This window comes from Desmodus rotundus, chromosome 3 (genome assembly GCF_022682495.2).
Source record: "Desmodus rotundus isolate HL8 chromosome 3, HLdesRot8A.1, whole genome shotgun sequence".
Lineage (NCBI taxonomy): Eukaryota > Metazoa > Chordata > Mammalia > Chiroptera > Phyllostomidae > Desmodus > Desmodus rotundus.
Window position 1 is genome coordinate 36,477,473 of NC_071389.1, and position 18,702 is coordinate 36,496,174.

The following is an 18,702-nucleotide window of genomic DNA, read 5'->3' on the forward strand; positions in this document are numbered from 1 at the left end:
CTCTCTCTCAACAACAACAACGGAGGAGGAGGAAAAGAGAGAGTCTCTCTCAACAACAACAACGGGAGGAGGAAAAGAGAGAGATAGTCCCACCTATGAGAAAATGGGAAAGGCCTATGGGGTGGGGCAAGAATAAGATGCCCTGACTTTGATTGGTTTGAGTGTCTGCCACTCAGAAAACTAACTTTGACGCCCAGCCCCTTTCGCTCCCAGCAGGCCTTGCGCACGGGAAGATGGCGGCGTCCAGGTGGAGGTCTTGAGGAGACCCAGTCGGTATGGCGTTGGCGTCAGGGCCCGCGAGGCGGGCGCTGGCTCACCCCGGACGGCTCGGCCTTGGGGGATATGGGGCCCCGAGACGCGGGGCGTACGAGTGGGGCGTCCGCTCTACGCGGAAGCCCGAGCCTCCTCCCCTGGACAGGGTGTACGAAATCCCTGGATTGGAGCCCATCACCTACGCGGGGAAGATGCACTTCGTGCCCTGGCTGGCGCGGCCGGTCTTCCCGCCCTGGGATCCCGGCTGGACGCATCCAAAGTTCCGCCGCGTTCCTCCGATTCACGAACACCCTCTGTACAAGGACCAGGTCTGCCACACCTTCCACCAGCGCTGCAGCCTCCTCGAGGGTGAGGCCCCACGATGGGCAGGAGGGGACCTTGTTCCTCTACCCTGTACTGACCCCTTCTGTGGCTTTGGACAAGACATTGAAACCCTGAGGGTCTCGGTTTCTTCGTCTGCGAAGTAGGGCCAATAGTGATTCCTGCTTTCTGACAGTTGTCCGGATTCATGGGTTGTAAAGAGCTGTCTACCCTAAAGCTCTTGATCTCTGCGCCCCGATCTGCTTCTCTAGCTCTGTATCTTGCAGAGTTTTGGTATAGACTTTAATGTTTAAAGAACAGTGGCAGTGTCAGGACTAGAACTCAGGTTCCCCAGCTTCCACTCCAGGGTTTTTTCTGCTCCAACCACAAAAATCCAAAGGTTCCATTTCTAAATGTTTGTATTTCTGATGTCTTATGAGCCTTAAAGTGAAAAGTCTCATTGCCTTCATTGCCTTTCGTTTATTAATACAAAAGAAACTGCCTGAGGGTGTCTCCCCAACAGTGTCTAGGCTCCCTTTAATCCCAGACACAGCTTTTCAAATGAAGATACGTCCCCGAGTCAGAGCGGCGTTTTTCCAGCTGGGATGAATATAGCCTGTCAGCCAAAGCAGTAACCAGCCCTCTGCTAACCTGTGGGGACAATCCTTGAGAAGAATGCAGTGCTAACTTTGACTTGAGGGTAGAGATCTCGTGTGTGGGCTTCATGCAGAAGTTAGATCCCTAGGTCTGTGCGGGTTCCTCCCTTAGAGAAGCCAGATCTGGGGAAAGTGAATTAAAGGGACTTCTGCCTGGCACCTCGGCACATCCTGCTGAGAGCAGTTGATGTTCCTTAATGTTTAAAGACGAGGCAGTCTGAATCAGCTGTATTTCAGTTTATTTAGACTTCATCTTCTTCTGAAAAGTATTTTAAGTATCTTAGAGAAATTTTACAACACAGCGAGATTAAATTAAAAATAGATGAGGCAGTCAGCACAAAGATTATCAGCACAATAAAACAGTGAGTTGAATACAAAAAATTCACTCTGTGAGGCTCTGCTTGCTCACGGGGATCCCCCAACTTGGCTCTCAGCCTACTAGCAACAACAAGTGACACAGAGACTGGAGCAGCTGCTAATAGGCCAGTTAGCCCGTGTCTGTAAATAGTTTTGGTAGAACACAGCCGCACCCACTGGTTTACTGCTTGCCTGCGGCTGCCTGCCCTTGTGCTGCAGTGGCAGAGGTGATCATGTGACCCAGAAGCTGAAAATATTTGCTATCTGGCCTTTTAAGAAATTAAAGTTTGTTTATCTTTGGGATAGGGAAAAACATTTTCAGTTTTGCAGTTTACCATGTCCATAAAAATAAACAAATAAAAAAAAGACTAAACAATGCCATACCCAGGAAAAGCCCAGCCTTCGTATAGTAAGGCCAGGGAGAGGAGCGGAAGGTCTCAGGGAGACAAGTACAGTATGTTTCAGAGGCCTTCTTCATACAAAAATCTGTTTATGAAGTAGATCAGTATGGAATCTCAGGGTTAGAGAAGATGTGAAATATTATCTAAGTGCTCCCAAACTCAGGGCTCTTCAAGTTATTCATGATTTAAAAGTTATTTCCATTATTCCAAAAGCTCCTTCCCTTGATAAAGCAGCAGGGGCTTAATCCTAATAAATGAGGTACATTTGGGCTTCTCCAGCCAAGGACTGGGTGTGGGTTAAACAAGAGATCTAGGTTTTGAAAGGTTGGCATCCATTGCTCTCAACCTGTAGTCTAGGGTCTGTCCGAATAGACAGATGCTTATGATCTCAGCCACCTGAGCCACTGTCCTCATCCCTGCTGTGCCTGGCTCTCGCTGTCTCAGTGTTAACCCTCCTTCAGTAGACAGTCATTCCTGAAACAGAGTTGAAATCTGGCTGTTCTAGTTTCTGCTCCTTATTTGTAGTTCTGACCCTTCAGGTGTCTCTCTCTGTCTCTGTGCAGCCTTTTCCCCAAGATGCTAACAAGATGCTACCAGGCAGGCTTAGGTATCTCATTCTGAATTCTTTTTTTTTTTTTTGTGACTAATTACCCCAAAGGTGTGAAGCAGGCCCTCTGGCTTACCAAAGCCAAGTTAATAGAAGGCCTTCCCAAGAAAGTGCTTAGCCTCCTCGACGACCCAAGGAACCACATAGAGAACCAAGACGAGCGTGTTCTGAATGTGATCTGTCACGCGCGTCTCTGGCACTGCACTGGAGACATCCCCAAGAGAGAGACCTACTGGTAAGTTTCCCCACGTCGGTAAGATTGCCACCTGATTGATGTTGGAGTCACCGTGTTGTTTTATGTCTCCAAATGTTTCTTCTTTTTTCCCAAGCCCAATCATTGTGGACAGTCTGATACAGCTGTGTAAGTCCCAGATTCCAAAGCATCCTTCTCTGGCCAGGCGGATGTGTGCCAAAAACTACAGGTTATCCACCACCTGGAACCGAGGTTGGTCATCTTGTATACCAGCAAGCCATGGTCTGTTTTTTCTCTTTCTGTCTTAGCCGTACCGTACCGCCAGCTCACATTCCCAGCCCCCCACACCCCGACATGTGCCCTCACTTCCATCGTTCATGATCCAGTTTTGTAGGCTTAGGCACATCCTCAATATCACTAGCCATAGCCCAGCTTTTTTTGTTTTTAATCACTTTTCCCCAAGACTGTTAATTCAGACATACCTGTCGAATGCCTACAAGTGCCTACATGTTGACTCTAAGGAGGTAACAAACCTCACCCAGTCTCTGCTCTCACAAAGCCCATATTCTATTGCAAGAGCCTTTTAACCCCGTGCACGCCTTTCTCCTTTCCCCAGTCCCCTTCCCACATAGCTGCTCGAGTGATCTTTCCAGAGTGCACGTCTTATGACCCTCTTTTTTCAAATCCTTCACTGTCTCCCAGTAGCTCAAACCATTTATCACGGTACCCAAGGCCCTCTGATTTGGCCACCACCCAGTCTTTCTAGTCGTGTCTCCTGCTCAACTGCCTCTCCCCCCTCCCCCTCCCCCATGCCCAGATTTACACTTTAGCCACTTGCAGCTTTTTGGCATCAAGCTCTTACATCTTTGCACATACTGTGCATTCTGTCTGAAAGGCTCTCTTCTACTTTCCTCATTTGAGTAAATTCTTACCTGCAGGACTCAGCTCAGGCCCCCTTCCTGTGTGAACCCACAGGTTGGCTCTTCCTCCTCCGTGGCCTGTATGCCCGTTGTGCATGTGTGTGCCGTAGCACACACTGTGCTGTGTGGTAGCTGCCCGGTGCCTCTCCTGTCCATCTCACTGACCCATGAGCCCCGCCCCGGTGTCCGGTAGTGCGTGCTATGCAATAGGTGCTGGCCGAGGGGACGGGGACTGAAGTGAGCTCCGAGTTTCAGGTATTTCAGGAAGGGACGTCCAGAGTGCATGGGTGTCCTGCTGCGTAGAAACCTGAAGCAAGGAGACCAGCTATGAAGGAATGTGGGATTCTCAGGGCATCTGCTTGGTCAGCTTTCCCCAGCTTGCCCCTTCGAGTGTGGACTTCCTGGCAGGGAGGCAGCTTAGCAGAGGTAATGGCCGCACGAAGGAAATTAGTGCACCTCATTAACAGAGGAGCGCTCGTGGGCCTGTCATCAGGGATTGCTGTAACGAAACCGCCCCATTTGGAGCTGTCCCTGGAGGAGAGGTGTGGAGGGGATGGAACTGGAAACCACGCTAGAGTGGTCTGTGGGGAGAGTCTGAACCCAGGGTTAGGGCCGGTCCGGGCGCATTTATCTTCCTTGCGGATTATATATATGAGGAAACAGGAAATACTTCAGAAAACTATTCTCGAGGTGAGGGTATGACTTACTTTAACAAATGGACCAGAGTTTATCCATCCACAGATGTAGGATCCCTTTTGTACATACTCAGTAAGGAGGCCACGTGCTAATTAAATGACACTTTTCATTCTTGATCCATTACCATTACCCAGCTATTTGACTATTTCTAAAAACAAAAAAACAACCCAAACAAGCACCTTCAGAGGAAGACTGGCCTCCATGGAGAATTCTCAGGAGGCCATTCTCAAGGAGTTTTTCCATTTTGCCTGGTGGTGGCATGTGGCCTCCTGTGGGGACCCCCGTGAAGGGCATTCCCAGTCAGAGTCACACACTTGTTGATGAGTCAGAAGTGAGGGGGTCCCCCTCGTGCACCTGTGTCTCCTTAGCGGACATGTTAACCCGCCTTCAGGGAGGCGTTCTGACAGGCCTGACTTTCCCACTTTCAGTTGTGGAGGGCAGTCTGGCCATCTTCCTGGGTTTCACAGCCTCTCTCCTGAGCCTCTGGCCTCAGTGTTCTCTCTCTCCGTCTCTCCCTCCCGCCATGCCATACCCTAGTCATCTGCCTTTATTTCCCTAAGCCCCGCCACGGAGCAGCACACTTCCGTGCCTTTGCACGTGTTCCCCTTCTTCACTAGAATGCTTTTCTCCCCGTTCTTTGCCTGGCAAGCTCTTACCAGCACTTTTCAGCTAAGGGCGGGTTGGCCATGTAGGGGAGATTTTCCAACGTCTGGAGACATTTTTGGTTGTGACATGACTTGAACCAGGTTGGAGTGGGGGTGGGGTGTGTGGGGGGAGTTCTCCTGGCATCCAGGTGGTAGAGGTCAAGGGTGCTCTCAGACATCTATAGGAGAGCCTCCCTCACCAAAGAGTTATGTGGTCCAAAGTGTCAATAGTGCCAAAGTTGAGAAATTCTGCTCTTAACTGTCCTTCAGAAGCTAGTTTAAAGGCAGTGCTTCTTTCAGGAAGCTTCCCAGGCCTGGACAGGGTCAGTTCTCCCACCTCTCCTGTCCCTGAGTATAGTTCATACATTTGTTGTAGCACTTACTACCTGGTGAGCTTCTTGAGAGCAGAGTGTAACTCATTTTGTAGTCCCCAGCATAGAGCCGGGCTTGGGACAGTCTGTGCGGCGCAGCCCTGAACCCCCAGAAACCGCCAGGTCTTAGGGGTCCCTGGAAAGAGAACACAGGAAGAATGCATTGGTCAGTTTCCCTCTCAAGAACCCTGGGGTTAATACCTTAACCAAGGGTTTGTTCTCTGGGATCAGAGCCCGGAAGCTGTAAGAGACTTGAGCACGGCAGGACGGGGCTGCGATGAGGCTTTAGACCAGACCAGACTAACTGTCTCTCTCCCCCTCAGAGTCTCTTCTCCTGCAGGTCTGTGGTTCTGGCGGCACCCGGCTGAATGCCAGGGACCCTCTGCCCCCCATCGCCTCCAGAGAGGAAGTCGAAGCTACTCAGAATCATGTTCTTGAGACCTTCTATCCCATATCTCCCACTATTGGTCTTCAGGAGTGCAATGTTTATGATGAAAAAGATGACACCGGTAAATATCAAAGCCTTTGACTTTTGGGCAGTGTGGAGATGAGAGATGTGCTTCCCAAGGGGAAGGATATATTGAGTACTTAGTGTGTGCTGGCACCTCACATGCATTTTCTTCTAAGACACATGGAGCAGCCCTGTGCGACAGGTACTATCCCCATTTTATAGGCAAGGAAGCTGAGGCTCAGAGAGCTGAAATGATTTGCTCAAATGCCAACTTCACTTTTGACACCTGAGAAGCAATGCTATTACATCGGAGTTTTAATGGGTGGTGTGCATGGCTTTTGATTAAGACCAATGTTCCCTGTGTTCATAATAGGTCCCTTGAAAGACACCCTCTTTTCTCTGTACCGTGTAAATGCTGGCCAACCTCCCGGTAGGACTGAGGAAGCCCCACAGACCTTGAATGGAGCTATCCATCCAAATGCCATTGAAAAAGGCACCACCATCAGCCCAGACAGACACTGGGGAGCCAGGCTAGGCAGGCCCATGGTTCCTGCTGTCCCCTCAGTCGTTGTGAGCTGTAGCGTTTTTCCTTAGCCTCTGTTTCCGCAGCTGCAGCCTAGGTCAGAGCCCACTGCCTCTCACTTGCCCATTGCCGTAGTCTCCCAGCTGGTCAGTGTGGCCCAGGCTGTGTCCCTCCAGTCCCTCCAGCGCAGTCTCACCTTTCTAATACACATGTAATTCCGTCTCTCTCCGTGCCCGCCTCCCCTCTGTCTGTTGGATAAAGTTTGAACTCCTTAGCTTATCACACAAGGGCCTTCAGCTCTGGCCTCTGCCCCCCTCCAGCCTCGTCCTTGCCCCCTGTACACCCCCATGTCCCAGCTGCACTAAACACGCCATGTGCCTCCTCACTGTCATGCTTGGACACAGTCTCTCCCCTCTACCCGGAGCTTGTGACCATTCGCCTCGTTTTGTCTTCAGCTTGATAATGCTCACCTTGCATCATTCATCTGGGGGTCACTCTTCCCTGGGATGCCCTGGGACTTTCCAGTTTCCACAAGCCTTCTGTTCCTCACACGGCCCCCTTGTATCTGGACGTGTCCCTCTATGTGGCTACGATCAGTTTTCCTGTCCGTCTTCCCCTCTGAACTTTGAGTTCCTCAAAGGCATCGGCCGGCTGTGCTTGGCTCTGTTCTGGTACCTCTTGTAGAGCTCAGCGCAGAGGGAGTGCAGAGTGTCGGGTGCTCACACGTGCTGAGGGGCCGACGCGGGGCCTGAGGCCGACGGGAAAGCCGTGTCTCTCCTAAGTAGTGCTCTTCTCTGGGGTTTTCAGAGCCACATAGTCCCAGCCTCTTTCTCCCTCTTTCCCCTGGTCCAGGTTACTTTGGCTGGTCCAGGTTACTCATTCTAGAAGCCCCCAGCCTGCCAAGGGTGTACCCAGAGCCGTGCAGGGGAGGAGAACAGTGACCAGCAGGGTCATGGCTGAGTCGAGCAAATGCCAAACTTGGGCTCAGCACCAGTGCTGTGCCGACAATTGTGAGGTATGAGGCGAGTCATTTGTTACCAATGAAAGTATTGAATTTTGCAAATGATTTGCTTTTTTAAAAAAATTCCTACCATAGGTTTCAGGTTATCCTTCTGCTAATGTCACTGTCACCCGTGTGCTTGAATGAGAGAGAAAGGGGTGGAGTTGGGTTCGTGCGAGACTCTCCTGTAACAGGGCAGCACATGTTTTCTGTGAAGAGCCACGTGGTGAACGTTTTCGGGTTTGCGGGCTACTATGCGCCCTGCCACAGCTACTTAATGGACAGCACGTCAGCAAGTGAGTGGACAGAGGTGTGCTCTGGTAGAAGACTTTATTTCCAAAAACAGGAGGGGGCAGGTTGGCCGCAGGCCGCAGTTTGCCAGCCCCTGAGCTGGAGTGGCTGTGTGTGCCCTTACTGGGTCTGGGTGGTGCCTGCCCCTGAGCTCAGGTGAGGTGACTGTCCCGAGGCTTTGGGGCAGGCTCATTAATCTTTTCTGCCCTCCACGTGGTTATATATCTTGCAGGATTCCAGGAGGGTTATCCTTACCCCTATGCGCACACCCTGTATTTGCTGGAGGCAGCCAATGTACGAACTTACCGCTTTCTGCCCGACCGGCTGAGGGCCAAGATGATCCTGTTTGCCTTCGGCAGTGCCCTGGCTCAGGCCCGGCTCCTCTATGGGGTACGTATGTGGAGGAGACCCCCGAGCTGCGGTCCACATGGTGGTCTCCTGCCTTCCACTGCTCAGAGAAAGAAAGGGGTAGGGAGGATCCCTTGCTTTACTGAGGAATTTCAGGGAGAGGCACTGCACTCACATGGTTTCACTGTGACCCCCAGCTTTAGCATCATGTCACCGAGTCACAGGGAGGCCGAGCCACTTCTGCAGCGTTACATAGCAGTGAGGAGTGACGAGAGTTTGGGAGCCAGGCACAGCCAACTGCCAAGGCTCCGGTAGTCTGTCTGCAGCGTACCGCCCTGTGCTGTAGTGTCCGAACCGGAGCGCCAGGCTCCCCAGGGCAGGCAGGAGAGGGCCGGAGCTGTCTGCTTAGGCAGGATGGGTCGTGGGGACCCGAGATACCCCTTGGTGGGAGTCCCTTGATTCTGAGAGCGGTCCTCGGGGGCCTCAGATGGTGTAGGATGCAGGCTGAGTGGTGTCACGCATTGCTGGGGGAAGCCTCTCTGGGAGCAAGGGATTGGGGAGAGGTTCTGGGAACTGTTGCCGGGTTACAGCCTGAGGCCTTTCTGGGGGAGGGAGGGAAATCAACATGTCCTGTTACCCATCCCACCCCGCCTAGAACTAGGTGGGGTTGTGGAGGTGTTTAGCCAAATGAGATGCAGAGAGGCATGGACTGTGCCTGCATTGAACATCTGCTACCTGCCAGACATCAAATTAGGATGGTCCTCAAAATATGGTCTTGGATTGGCGGCATCAGCATCAACTGAGAACTTGTCGGAAGCGCAGGTTCCCAGACCCACCCTGGGCCTACTGCGTCGGAAACGGGGTGGCCAGCAGTCAGTGTCAGACAGCCCTCTGGAGGCCGGTGCAGGCTCAGGTCTGGGACCGCTGCGCTGACACTTGAGAACCACTGCATCATTGAGCCCTCGTAGCAGCCCCCGTGGCAGGTACCAGTAGCTTCCTTTCACAGATGAAGACACTGAGGCTCAGGGAGGCTAAGTAACCGCCCAAGGTGACACAGCTGAGGGATTTGCAGCTGTCACACCTTTATGTGACCTTCTTGTGTCTTTCCAGTCATTGGAAGATTCTTTGTTTCCATTCTCTGTGCACTTCCTGAAGGCTCTGGAAGGTTCGGTAACCTGCCCAAGAGCCCACAGCTAACGAGCAGATTGGTCAACCTTAGAGCTCTGATCTGTCCATCTTCGAAAGACGTGCTGCCTTCCGTCTCTGGGGCAGGGGAAGGTGACGGAGACCGTCACGTGCCAGGGTCTAGGCCTGCAGACTCGCCGTCGGTCCTGTGCCAGCAGAGCACGGGTAGCAATGCTGCCACTAATTGCTACCTGGTTGGGTAGAAAGGAGGCCTCCCCACCCCCTCCAGGTACAGATTATTCCTGGGGCTGTGAAGTTGAGCAATTATGGGAAGAGCCTCTGTGTCCAAGGTAAAATTGCTGAGAAATTTATGTACTACCTGCAGCTTTATTGATCTGTAGAGGGAGGTAAGAGTCAATACAAAATTCTCAGCTAACACTCAGGAGGTACTTTTCGTTTTATTTATTTCTCATGCAGCTAAGAACAGGTATTTCTAAGGCCAGCAGTCCCAGTGTGGCCCACACCGAGGTCTGACATTAGCTATTCCTGACGTTCGATGCGGCCTTGGAGGGGTGAATGGAGGCAGCATTTTCAGATCAAGGATGCTGTGCCTCGTGCAGCCTGCATACTGGGTCTCTGTCTAGTGGGTAGCAGTCACAGAACTGGATTGCTGCAAGGTCTCAGTAGGGTGCATGTCTGATTTGTCACCCATACGGGGACACCGCTGACACTGCTGAGCGGGAAAAGAGGCGCTGTTATTGGATAGCATGGGACACTGCATGTAGACCAGAACACCAGTATTTTAAGTGACTTAAGAGCATGAGGTCTGGCTCATACCTCATGGCTAACCTGGAGCAAATTATGCCACCTCTCTGAACCTGCTTTCTTGTCTCTTAAGTGGGAATACACCACTAGATTTATGAGATTAGGAGTGATTTGATGTAAAACTGGCACAATGCCTGGCACATGAAAGGCCTCAGTGAATGGTTGTTAGTATAGTTGTTATTACCAAGTGGCGCTAACTGGAAGAGACAGTTAGCACATGGGGTGACTGGTGAAATCCCGAAGTGGACGTGGCGGACTGGACTCACCCCAGGAGTCCGGCCTATTCGCAGAGCTGTACTGGCAGCGTGAAGCCCCGATGAGACCGCTGCCTGGCCCCTGGGCGCAGGCAGACATGGAAAGTGAGCGTGGCCGAGGCTGAGCTGGTCTGGGTTCTGATGCCACATGCTGGTGACTCCAGACAGGCCACTTGCCTCACTGGATCTCAGTTTGCTTGTCTGTCCAGCGGAATGAGAACTGAAGCGGATTATGTACATCCACTGGCCCTCTAGGCCCACAACTGAGAGAGCCGATGTCACTGTTGCCGCCATTAGGTGACGCCAAGAGTGCGAGGGACTTCCTGTCGTTAACCTCCCAGCTCACCTTCCTGTCCTGTGCCGCTTGCCCAGCAGTCACCTCTCAGTGACAGGAATTATTACTTTAATGTGCTCAACTTGAAGAGCAGGCACCCTGGGGCCATGAGGCAGCAGGCCGGCAGAGCCAGGCTGGGAGAGGGCGGTGGGCCTGGCCCTGGTCAGTGCCCTGAACTCCGGTTTCCTCAGCTTGTGGTGAAACAAGTAGACGGGAGCGGGTGTTGTTGGAAAGGCCAGAACTAGAAGCCACCTGGCCCGTGCTGTTCCTTACACCCAGTTGTGTGTGTGATTTACTTGTCCCCTTGTCTCTCAGAACGACACCAAGGTGTTGGAGCAACCGGTAGTTGTGCAGTGTGTGGGCACCGACGGGCGTGTCTTCCAGTTCCTGGTGTTACAGCTGAACACCACAGATCTGGCCTCCAACGAGGGCGTCAAGAATCTGGTGTGGGTGGACTCGGACCAGCTCCTCTACCAGCATTTTTGGTGTCTCCCAGTGATCAAAAAGAAGGTGGTTGTGGTAAGTCCAGCCGTCTCCTGCGTGTGACTGGAGCAGGGCCACGACTCACCCAACCCAGGGAGAACAGGGGTGGGGTTAAGGGGATGCCCTTGCGTGGGGCCCTGGCTTGAGGAGCTGCGTGCCCAGGACCTCAGACTGTAGGACTCCTTCAGCCCTGCCCATCACCTAAACAACGCTCCCCACCTCGACCCTGCCCAGCTCTGCACCTCCCTCCTGCTTCCTTCTGCACCCACCATGCCCAGCTCCGCAGAGCTCCCAGTGTGCCCCGCACTTAGGTAGCTCAGGATTTTAGTGGGTGCTGCAGAGGAGGCTTGCGCGTCACTGCCGCCCCCCAGTGCCCACCTGACGAGCGCAGGCCTGCTTCCTGTGCAGGGCAGCGGCAGGATCTAAATCCATCTGTAGAATAGTGGCATGGCACTCTGAGGGACATACCCCGGGGTGGGGGGAGACGGGAGACTGGGACACTGCTGGATCTGACCGCCTGAGTGCCGTGTCCCACACAGCCTCAGTGGATGTGCTGAGTGAACATTACCAGCATGTCAGTTGTGGAGTTAGTTCTCCAGCATCTGTCGTTGTTTCTACCCTTGAAATGCCTCCTGGGCCCGGGCCCTTCTCTTTGCCCCACACACCGCTGTGTCTCCCTGCACAGCCACGCCGGCCACCTCCATGGGTCTCCACTCTGAGCCGCTCTCCCTTCTCCCCTGCATGTCTCTCCTCTTCCTTCAACCTCTTCCCCCCAGAACACTTAGCGCCAAGCCATCCTGGGGTCAATGGCTCCTCCTTTCCTTTCCAGTTAAGCTCCTGACTGCAAACCCCCACCCCCCGCACTGGCATCAGCCTCCTTGCCCTTCCTGCCTTCATATGTGCCTCTGTACAAAGTTCCCTGCTGGTCCCTCTGAGGTCTCCTTCCTTTTCTTTCTTTTTGTCGCGTTCTACTTGCCCTTTAAGACTCGTTCAACAAAAAAAGATTCGTATCTGGTCATTTCCATGTATCAAAGTCAGCAAGTTAGTTATTTTCTCCCGTTTTTCTTAGCATCTTTTTCCTGGTTCTGTTACGAGGCCTATGACCTTTTACTATCGCCCTATCAGCCCTGGCTGTGTGCTGCATGAGGGTGGGAGCTAACTCACGTCACTGGGGTTCCCAGCACTAGGCACAGCCCCAGCACAGAGAAGGTGCCTGGGAGGAGTGTGAGGAAGGAGTGAGGACTTAGGGCCCCAGGGGGGTGAAAAGGAGCAACAGTCCACTTGTCTGTGGTGGTTGAAGTCAGAGGGATTAGGGATCACGTCATTGTCAACAGAAGATTGGCTGAAAGGAGCTAGGAGTGCTTCCTATTCTCTCCCAGCCAGCTCCTCTGGTGTCTCTGTGGTGCCAGCTCTCCAGGGCCCCTCCTTGGTCTGTGAGAGAAAGAAAGAGTTATTATGCAGGTGCTTGGGGTTTACATAAAACCACCTTTGTTTTAATTGCTGCCAGTAAGCCTGGTAGCAGGATCCTAATGGGCTGTGTTCTTTCCAGGAACCTGTAGGGCCGACTGGTTTCCAGCCAGAGACATTCAAGAAGTTTTTAGCTCTGTATTTGCACGGCGCTGTGGGAGCCAAGGAGCCTTCTGAGGCCTGAAGCCCCCTGGCCCCCCTCACTGAAGATCCTGCATCCTGGGTGGTTTCTGGGCCTGCCTGGGGCCATAGTGCTCTTTCTGCCTGGTGGGCTCGGTGACAATAAAGAGTACTTCCGGTGCTGGTGCTTGGTGAGAGGGTGCTGTCCGGAGGGGCCCCGCAGTCCCATGTGGGCCCACGCTGTACACCTGCCCCACACAAGTGCGGGCCCTGCCACCTGCGCGGTCCCAGCTCTGCTCGCAATCTATTTTGTGACTTTAGACAAGAATCTTTCTCTGAGTTTCAGTTTATTCGCCTGAAACTTAGGGCACAATAATATGGCCTGTGGTTTGAAGACTATAGCTATGCATACGTAGTGTCTGAATAGAGTGTGTGTTGGGTTGGGTTGGGTTGGCCAAAAAGTTCATCTGCTTCCTTCTGTGAGATGGCTCTAGGAGCACTTGGCTGTCTTTAACTTCATTTGAAACAATTATGTTAGATTGAATATGTAAACTATCATGATAACCAGCATTCAGATCAAGATGTAGAACATTTTGAACACCCCAGCAGATGTGTCCATCCCGGATGATGATTCCCAAAGTTAACCATTACTCTGATTTATTTTTACCCTGAATTAGTCTTTTTTTCATGAATTACTATTTCTTGACCTGATTGTATTGTTATACTTCAATAATATTTTTCTTACAGCCTGGTTCACAGGCTCACACCCCTGTCCACCCCCGGGGAGGCTCCGCCGCCCCACCTCCTCCCCAGGGGGCAGAGACCACAGACAGCCTGGGCATCCTGATTGCGCTCCCGTTCGGGTGGGGTTCCCGAGGTCACAGGCCCCGCCCCTTTGTTGAGCAGAGGAGGAAACTGAGTCCCAACCAGGGCATCCCGGGGCTGAGGTCACCAGCAGTGCGGCCCACCACACCCTGCCAGGCAATCTGCAAGGGGCAGCGCAATGGGAAAAGTCAGTCCCTGACTCGACTGCACAACCCACGTGGCCAGAGCTCTCGGACACACCGCGAACGCACATGGAGCCAGAGGAAGAACGGGAGGTCAGCAATTGGTCCTTCTCAGGGGACGGCTCCCGTGGGGGTCCTCCTGGACCAGTGATGCAGCTGGTTGTGGGGTCCCTTGTGGGATTACAGCAAGGAGGGCTCCCCTTTCTCTGGAAGATCAGAATTCACAAGGAGAATGGACACAGGTCATACTTCTGAGCTTTTACTTGGAAACGATGTGGAAACTTCCAGCCTGTGGGAGAAGGCAGGACAGGTCCCCTCCTGCCCCCTCCCCAGGCCTCTCCTCCCACAGCCTCACCTTCAGCAGATGGCCTGAGCTGGGCCCTGGGCCCTGGGCACCGGGGTCTGAGATTCCGGGAAACTCGTGGTGAGGGCTTATCACCGCAGGAGCCAGTCTTCAGGCTCAGGAACTGCAGCCCTGTCGTGCTGTCTCTTCCCCTTCTTAGGGACCCTGCTGCTCCCCAGGACGGGTATAAACACAGGGACTGGGGTGCTCCTTGCGGCTGGTCTGCCTCTTTCTCCCCACTGAACAGAGCTGAGGATTTCTTAAAACACAAGCCCATTTTACCTCCGACTTCAACCCACCCCCACAGCATTTTCCTTAAACTCTTCCACACCAGCGCATTCACTCCCTGGCTCCATGCTGCAGCTGTGCAAACTGTGGGCAGAGCTGGGATGAAATGCCACTCCCACCTGGTTTGTTACCCTCTCAGAGGTCCGGCATCCAGGAGGCACACCAGGGCTTGGCCTGTTTCCATGGCCTGCGGGGAGGCCCCAGAACTCCATGTCTCTGCCCAGTTTCAGGTGTCTGCACTGCCCAGGTTAACCCAGGAGGCAGGTGGCCTGGATGGCCCACAGCCCTTTGGTGAACAATTTAATTGCTTTTGCAGGGGGCTGTGGGGACCGATGGTCTTTTATGTTTTAGTTCTCTGGCTGAAGCCCATTTAGATGGGGCAGGATCCTCGGTCTTTGATTTCCGGTAAATGCTGATTTCCATGAAAAGACCCTTATTATCTCTCCGTCTCTTCCATCCCTCCGGGCACAGTCACCAGGGAAGGCAGTGCCTGCCCATTGGCACCACGGAGGCCCTCTCCCACCCTGGTAGATGTAGTGACACTGAAGTGCCCCCCCATCCCCTGTCTTGGGCAACGCCCTCCCCTCCCCATGCCCGGGGCGTGGCTGTGTCCCTGATGCAGTCCCAGCCTCTGGGCGCCATAGAGACCTGCATCCGTTTGGAACATATTCCCATTGGACCCCCCCCCCAACCCCGGTTTTCTCCCCAGTCGTTGTCTCTCTGCTTCGATGGCTCTAAGAACTTCTTTTAAACCTCAGGGGACCAGTCTCTGGGAGCAAGAACGGTGAAGACAATGAAATAGGCCTTTTGTGGTTGGGTTTGCGTGTAGGAGAAATGGTAGTGAACTTGAGCAGACAGCATTCTGGTTTGTACCAGTACAGCGTCTGTGAGGGACCTGTGCCTGTGCTCAGGGCCAGGCTGACCCTTCACCCCACTGCCCCCCGCAAAAAACATCTGGGATCGGGGATTTTTTTTTTTTTAAGCAGCCAGTTGCCACCACATGGGGAGGGCGGGAGGACAGCATTGGAGAGAGCATGCTGAGACGGGATCTGCTCGGGCCCGTCCTGTCCAGGGCGCCTCCCCAGACCCTCCTACAGAACGGGGGTGCACACACAGCAGGTCTCTCCCTGGGGCTGGAGGAGGCCGGGTTGCCTGAGCTTTGGGGCCCTGGGTTTGTCCTATTGCAGTAATAGTAATAATAATAAACAATAACTAACAATACCTCTCATTGTCATCCCTGGGGTTGGCTGGCTGTGGAACTGCTGAGGAGCATTTGTTTTAGAATTATTTTCCACTTGTGATGCTTTCTGGACGGAATCCCATGCAGGTGTGACATTAAGGGGGAGCCATTGTCCTCTCAGCTGGGTGACTGGGGCTCACCGAGGGTCAGGTCGGATCCGGCAAACTCCCACCTGGTCAGGACACGCACCAGGTGTGTGTCCATGCAGGTGTCTCTGGGGAGACAGGGTCTCCTGTGTGTGGAGACCTGAGCCCGGGCCACGGACTCCCACGGACCAGCCTTCAGCGAGGGGCCTTGGAGGCACCGGAGGCCATGTGAGCCGGGTCACTGACCCCCCTTCCCCTGCAGGGAACACTGTTGGGGTGCACGTTCCCCTCGGGGAGCCATCCCTACATTGGCAACGTGCTGTTCGAATGAGGCCCCCTCTGGCCCTGCATGCTGGCCCCTTGGAGGATGGGCAGCTGGCGTGGGGGCTCAGCCAGACCAGCAGAGGCTTCCTGTGGGCACATCATGGCCCCCCAGAGCCCAAGAACCTGGCACACAGTCCCCACCATGGGTCACCCTGAGCTTCATCCAATGGCAAAGGCAGTGTGGAGAGCAGGGTGCTCCCAGTTAGGAACCTCTGAACAGGAGCCGGGGGCGGGTGCTCAGAAACCTGGAGGGGGTGTGTGTCAGAAGTGAGGTCAGGCTGGGTCCCCTCCCCGCACTGCGAGGTCCCCAGCGAGGAGTCGGTGGTGGCTTGGGGCGCGGAGATGGCCAGGAGCTGAGGGGCATCCACGGGCACCGGGGGCACCTCGACTCGGTGGAGTTAATGGATCAAAAAACTCAGTTGTGGGCATTAAACACACTCGTGAAATCCCCAAACCAGAGCCGAGCTGAGCTTCCAAAGTGACTGAGATGAATAGCAAATAAAAGTCTGAAATTACAGAAAGCCTTTTACAGAGATCGCTCTGCAGGGCCAGCCGGGGAGGGGCCCTTCTGCTCTGTCGAGTTATTACTATTTTTTTTTAACATCATGGTTTTTAATAAGAAACCATCTGGCAGCATCTCCCCCCCCTGAGTGTATCGTTTTGTGGCCCTTTTGAGCTGGAAGGCTGATTTTGTAATAATTTACCAAATAGAAGTGTCCTTTTCCTGATGCGGAGACAGTGGCTCCTGCAGGGGACACCCCTCTGTGGAGTGCACCCTGGGGGGTTCCGTGTCCTCATTACCCCTTGGCAGGGGGGGATCCCACTCCCGAACACCTCCCAGTGTCTCAGCGCAGCACACGGGCTGTTACAGGAGGGGGCGCCGTGCCACCCTGAGCAGAGGCTGAGGGGCGAGGTAGGCGGCTGCACGCTGACCGTGGGGAGCAGCCGAGGCCAGGCTGCGCGGGGTTCTGAGCACAGGGCTCAGAGGAGACCGGGCTGAAGTGGGCCAGGGAGCCCCTGCCGGCCACGCTGCTGCTGGCCAGCTGGGCGGCACCTGAGGAGGCGCAGAGGGAAGTGAGACACCCCACTAGAAAGGGAAAACGGTGTGGAATACACAGCTGCCTGCAAAACGTCTCCCGGTTTGGCCAGAGGTGCCGGGGTGCCAGGGAGTGCACCCAGGGCACCCACGGACACTGCACCTCCAAGGGACACAGGAGAGATCGGCCAGCCGGCAAGCCACACGGCCAGAAACTTAAAGTGTGAGGGAGGGTCAGAGAGGGACAGATGACAGGGGTGTCTGTAGAGAAGATCCGGAAACATCCACAAACTGCCTAACGCGTGATTTTACCCAAGCCACTGGGTTCAAGGCAAGGTTACAAAAATCAAGCAGATTTCTTTAGAAAAGCAGCAAACAGGAAAAAATTAAAATGCCCCGGCAATGGCATGTGGACACCTATACCTGGGAATAAATCCCTGTATGGACCTCCACATGGAACGAGAGAACCCCCCCAGAGGGACAGTGAGGATCGCCAGTGAGAGGGGAGGGAGCACCGTGTTCACGCCACATGCACGCCCCCCTTCAAGCCGCATTCACGCAGTGTTCACATGCTGTCCATGCTCTGATCATGTGCCATTCACACGCTAATCACGTGCCGCCCGTGCCCCAGTCACATGCCGATCACGTGCTGTCCACGCGTTGTTCACATGTCATTCACACGCAATTCACATGCTCTTTGATAGGGGACTTAAGAGTTAGAAAATTTCAGTTTAGGTAATAGCTAGTAAGCTTAGTAATCAATGCCTGTAAAAGCTTTGTTCCAGGAACTGAAGGTGGGACCCACCCTGACTCCAAGAGACCACAAGCAGCTCCACCTGTGCGCCTCAGGAGGCCCGCACGCAGTTCCAGGTGGTGTCTGAGCCGCTGTGCTCCAGGGTGAGATGCCCACCGCCCAGGACACAGCTGAAGACCACCACCCAGGGCGAGAATGCTGAACTTGTTTGTTTTTAATCCAATGAACTTTTCCCTGAATTCTAAACCCCTTACCTACGCTTTGTTCTCCTTATAAAAAGGGCCATTTTAAAATGGAATTTAAGATGGTCTGTTAGGGTACGAATATGCCATATTCTCAGATCGCCGGCCATCTGAATAAAGCGCCATAAAGATTCAATCCCTGTCGCTGCTGATTTGGTTTGGTAGTGACGGGCAGCCCGAACGCCGGTGTCTTTTCCGGTTTCACTATCATTTTATGTATATACACTTGCAGATATGTCAATGTGCACGTTTTTGTCTACTTTCTCTGGATTTAATTTACTATTTTAGGTTCCTAACATGGGTACAAAAATTGGAAATTTTCAGCTTTTATTTCTGATACTGTGCATTTAAGGGTGAAGATTTCTTTCATAAGTTTTGGTATATAGTATCTTTATCACCATTCCTTTTCAATTATTTTGTAATTGAAATTGTGTCTTATTTTTGAGGTTGTTTACGAGTGTATTACATAACTACCAAATATAAGGACTTTCCAGAGTCCCATTTCTGGAAAGTGAATTCTGGCCGAAGTGCATTGAGAACACTTAAGAAACATTGTATATAATTTCACTGCTGCGATGCTTGTTGAAACTGGCTTTAGATTGGCTTGGCCAAACAATAAAAACTTTTGGGAAGATGGAATTATGAAGATGCCTGCAATATTGCAGAAAGCAGTGGAACAAAGTGGTGAATACATTGTTCAATAAAGTTATTGGTGAAACCGAAAAACGTCTCTTCCTTTGCGT

At 53.1% G+C, this 18,702-nt stretch overlaps 1 protein-coding gene across 1 annotated transcript; it reads left to right on the forward strand.

Annotated features, from left to right (window-relative positions):
- The first annotated feature begins 211 nt into the window (after nucleotides 1-211).
- Nucleotides 212-12,820, forward strand: MRPL37 (mitochondrial ribosomal protein L37). The gene is made up of 7 exons (XM_024571170.3): nucleotides 212-621; nucleotides 2,646-2,829; nucleotides 2,924-3,039; nucleotides 5,742-5,927; nucleotides 7,916-8,073; nucleotides 10,885-11,088; nucleotides 12,602-12,820. The coding sequence occupies exons 1-7, from the start codon at nucleotides 276-278 to the stop codon at nucleotides 12,701-12,703; spliced, it is 1,296 nt and encodes a 431-aa protein (XP_024426938.2). The 5' UTR covers nucleotides 212-275; the 3' UTR covers nucleotides 12,704-12,820.
- Nucleotides 12,821-18,702: the final 5,882 nt, after the last annotated feature.

Excerpts from the sequence above, each read along its gene's own strand:
- MRPL37 (XM_024571170.3), top strand. The coding sequence starts at position 276 with ATGGCGTTGGCGTCAGGGCCCGCGAGGCGGGCGCTGGCTCACCCCGGA. Across the intron at positions 2,830-2,923 it reads CCCAAGAGAGAGACCTACTG|CCCAATCATTGTGGACAGTC; the intron begins GTAAGTTTCCCC and ends TTTTTTCCCAAG. Across the intron at positions 11,089-12,601 it reads TCAAAAAGAAGGTGGTTGTG|GAACCTGTAGGGCCGACTGG; the intron begins GTAAGTCCAGCC and ends TGTTCTTTCCAG.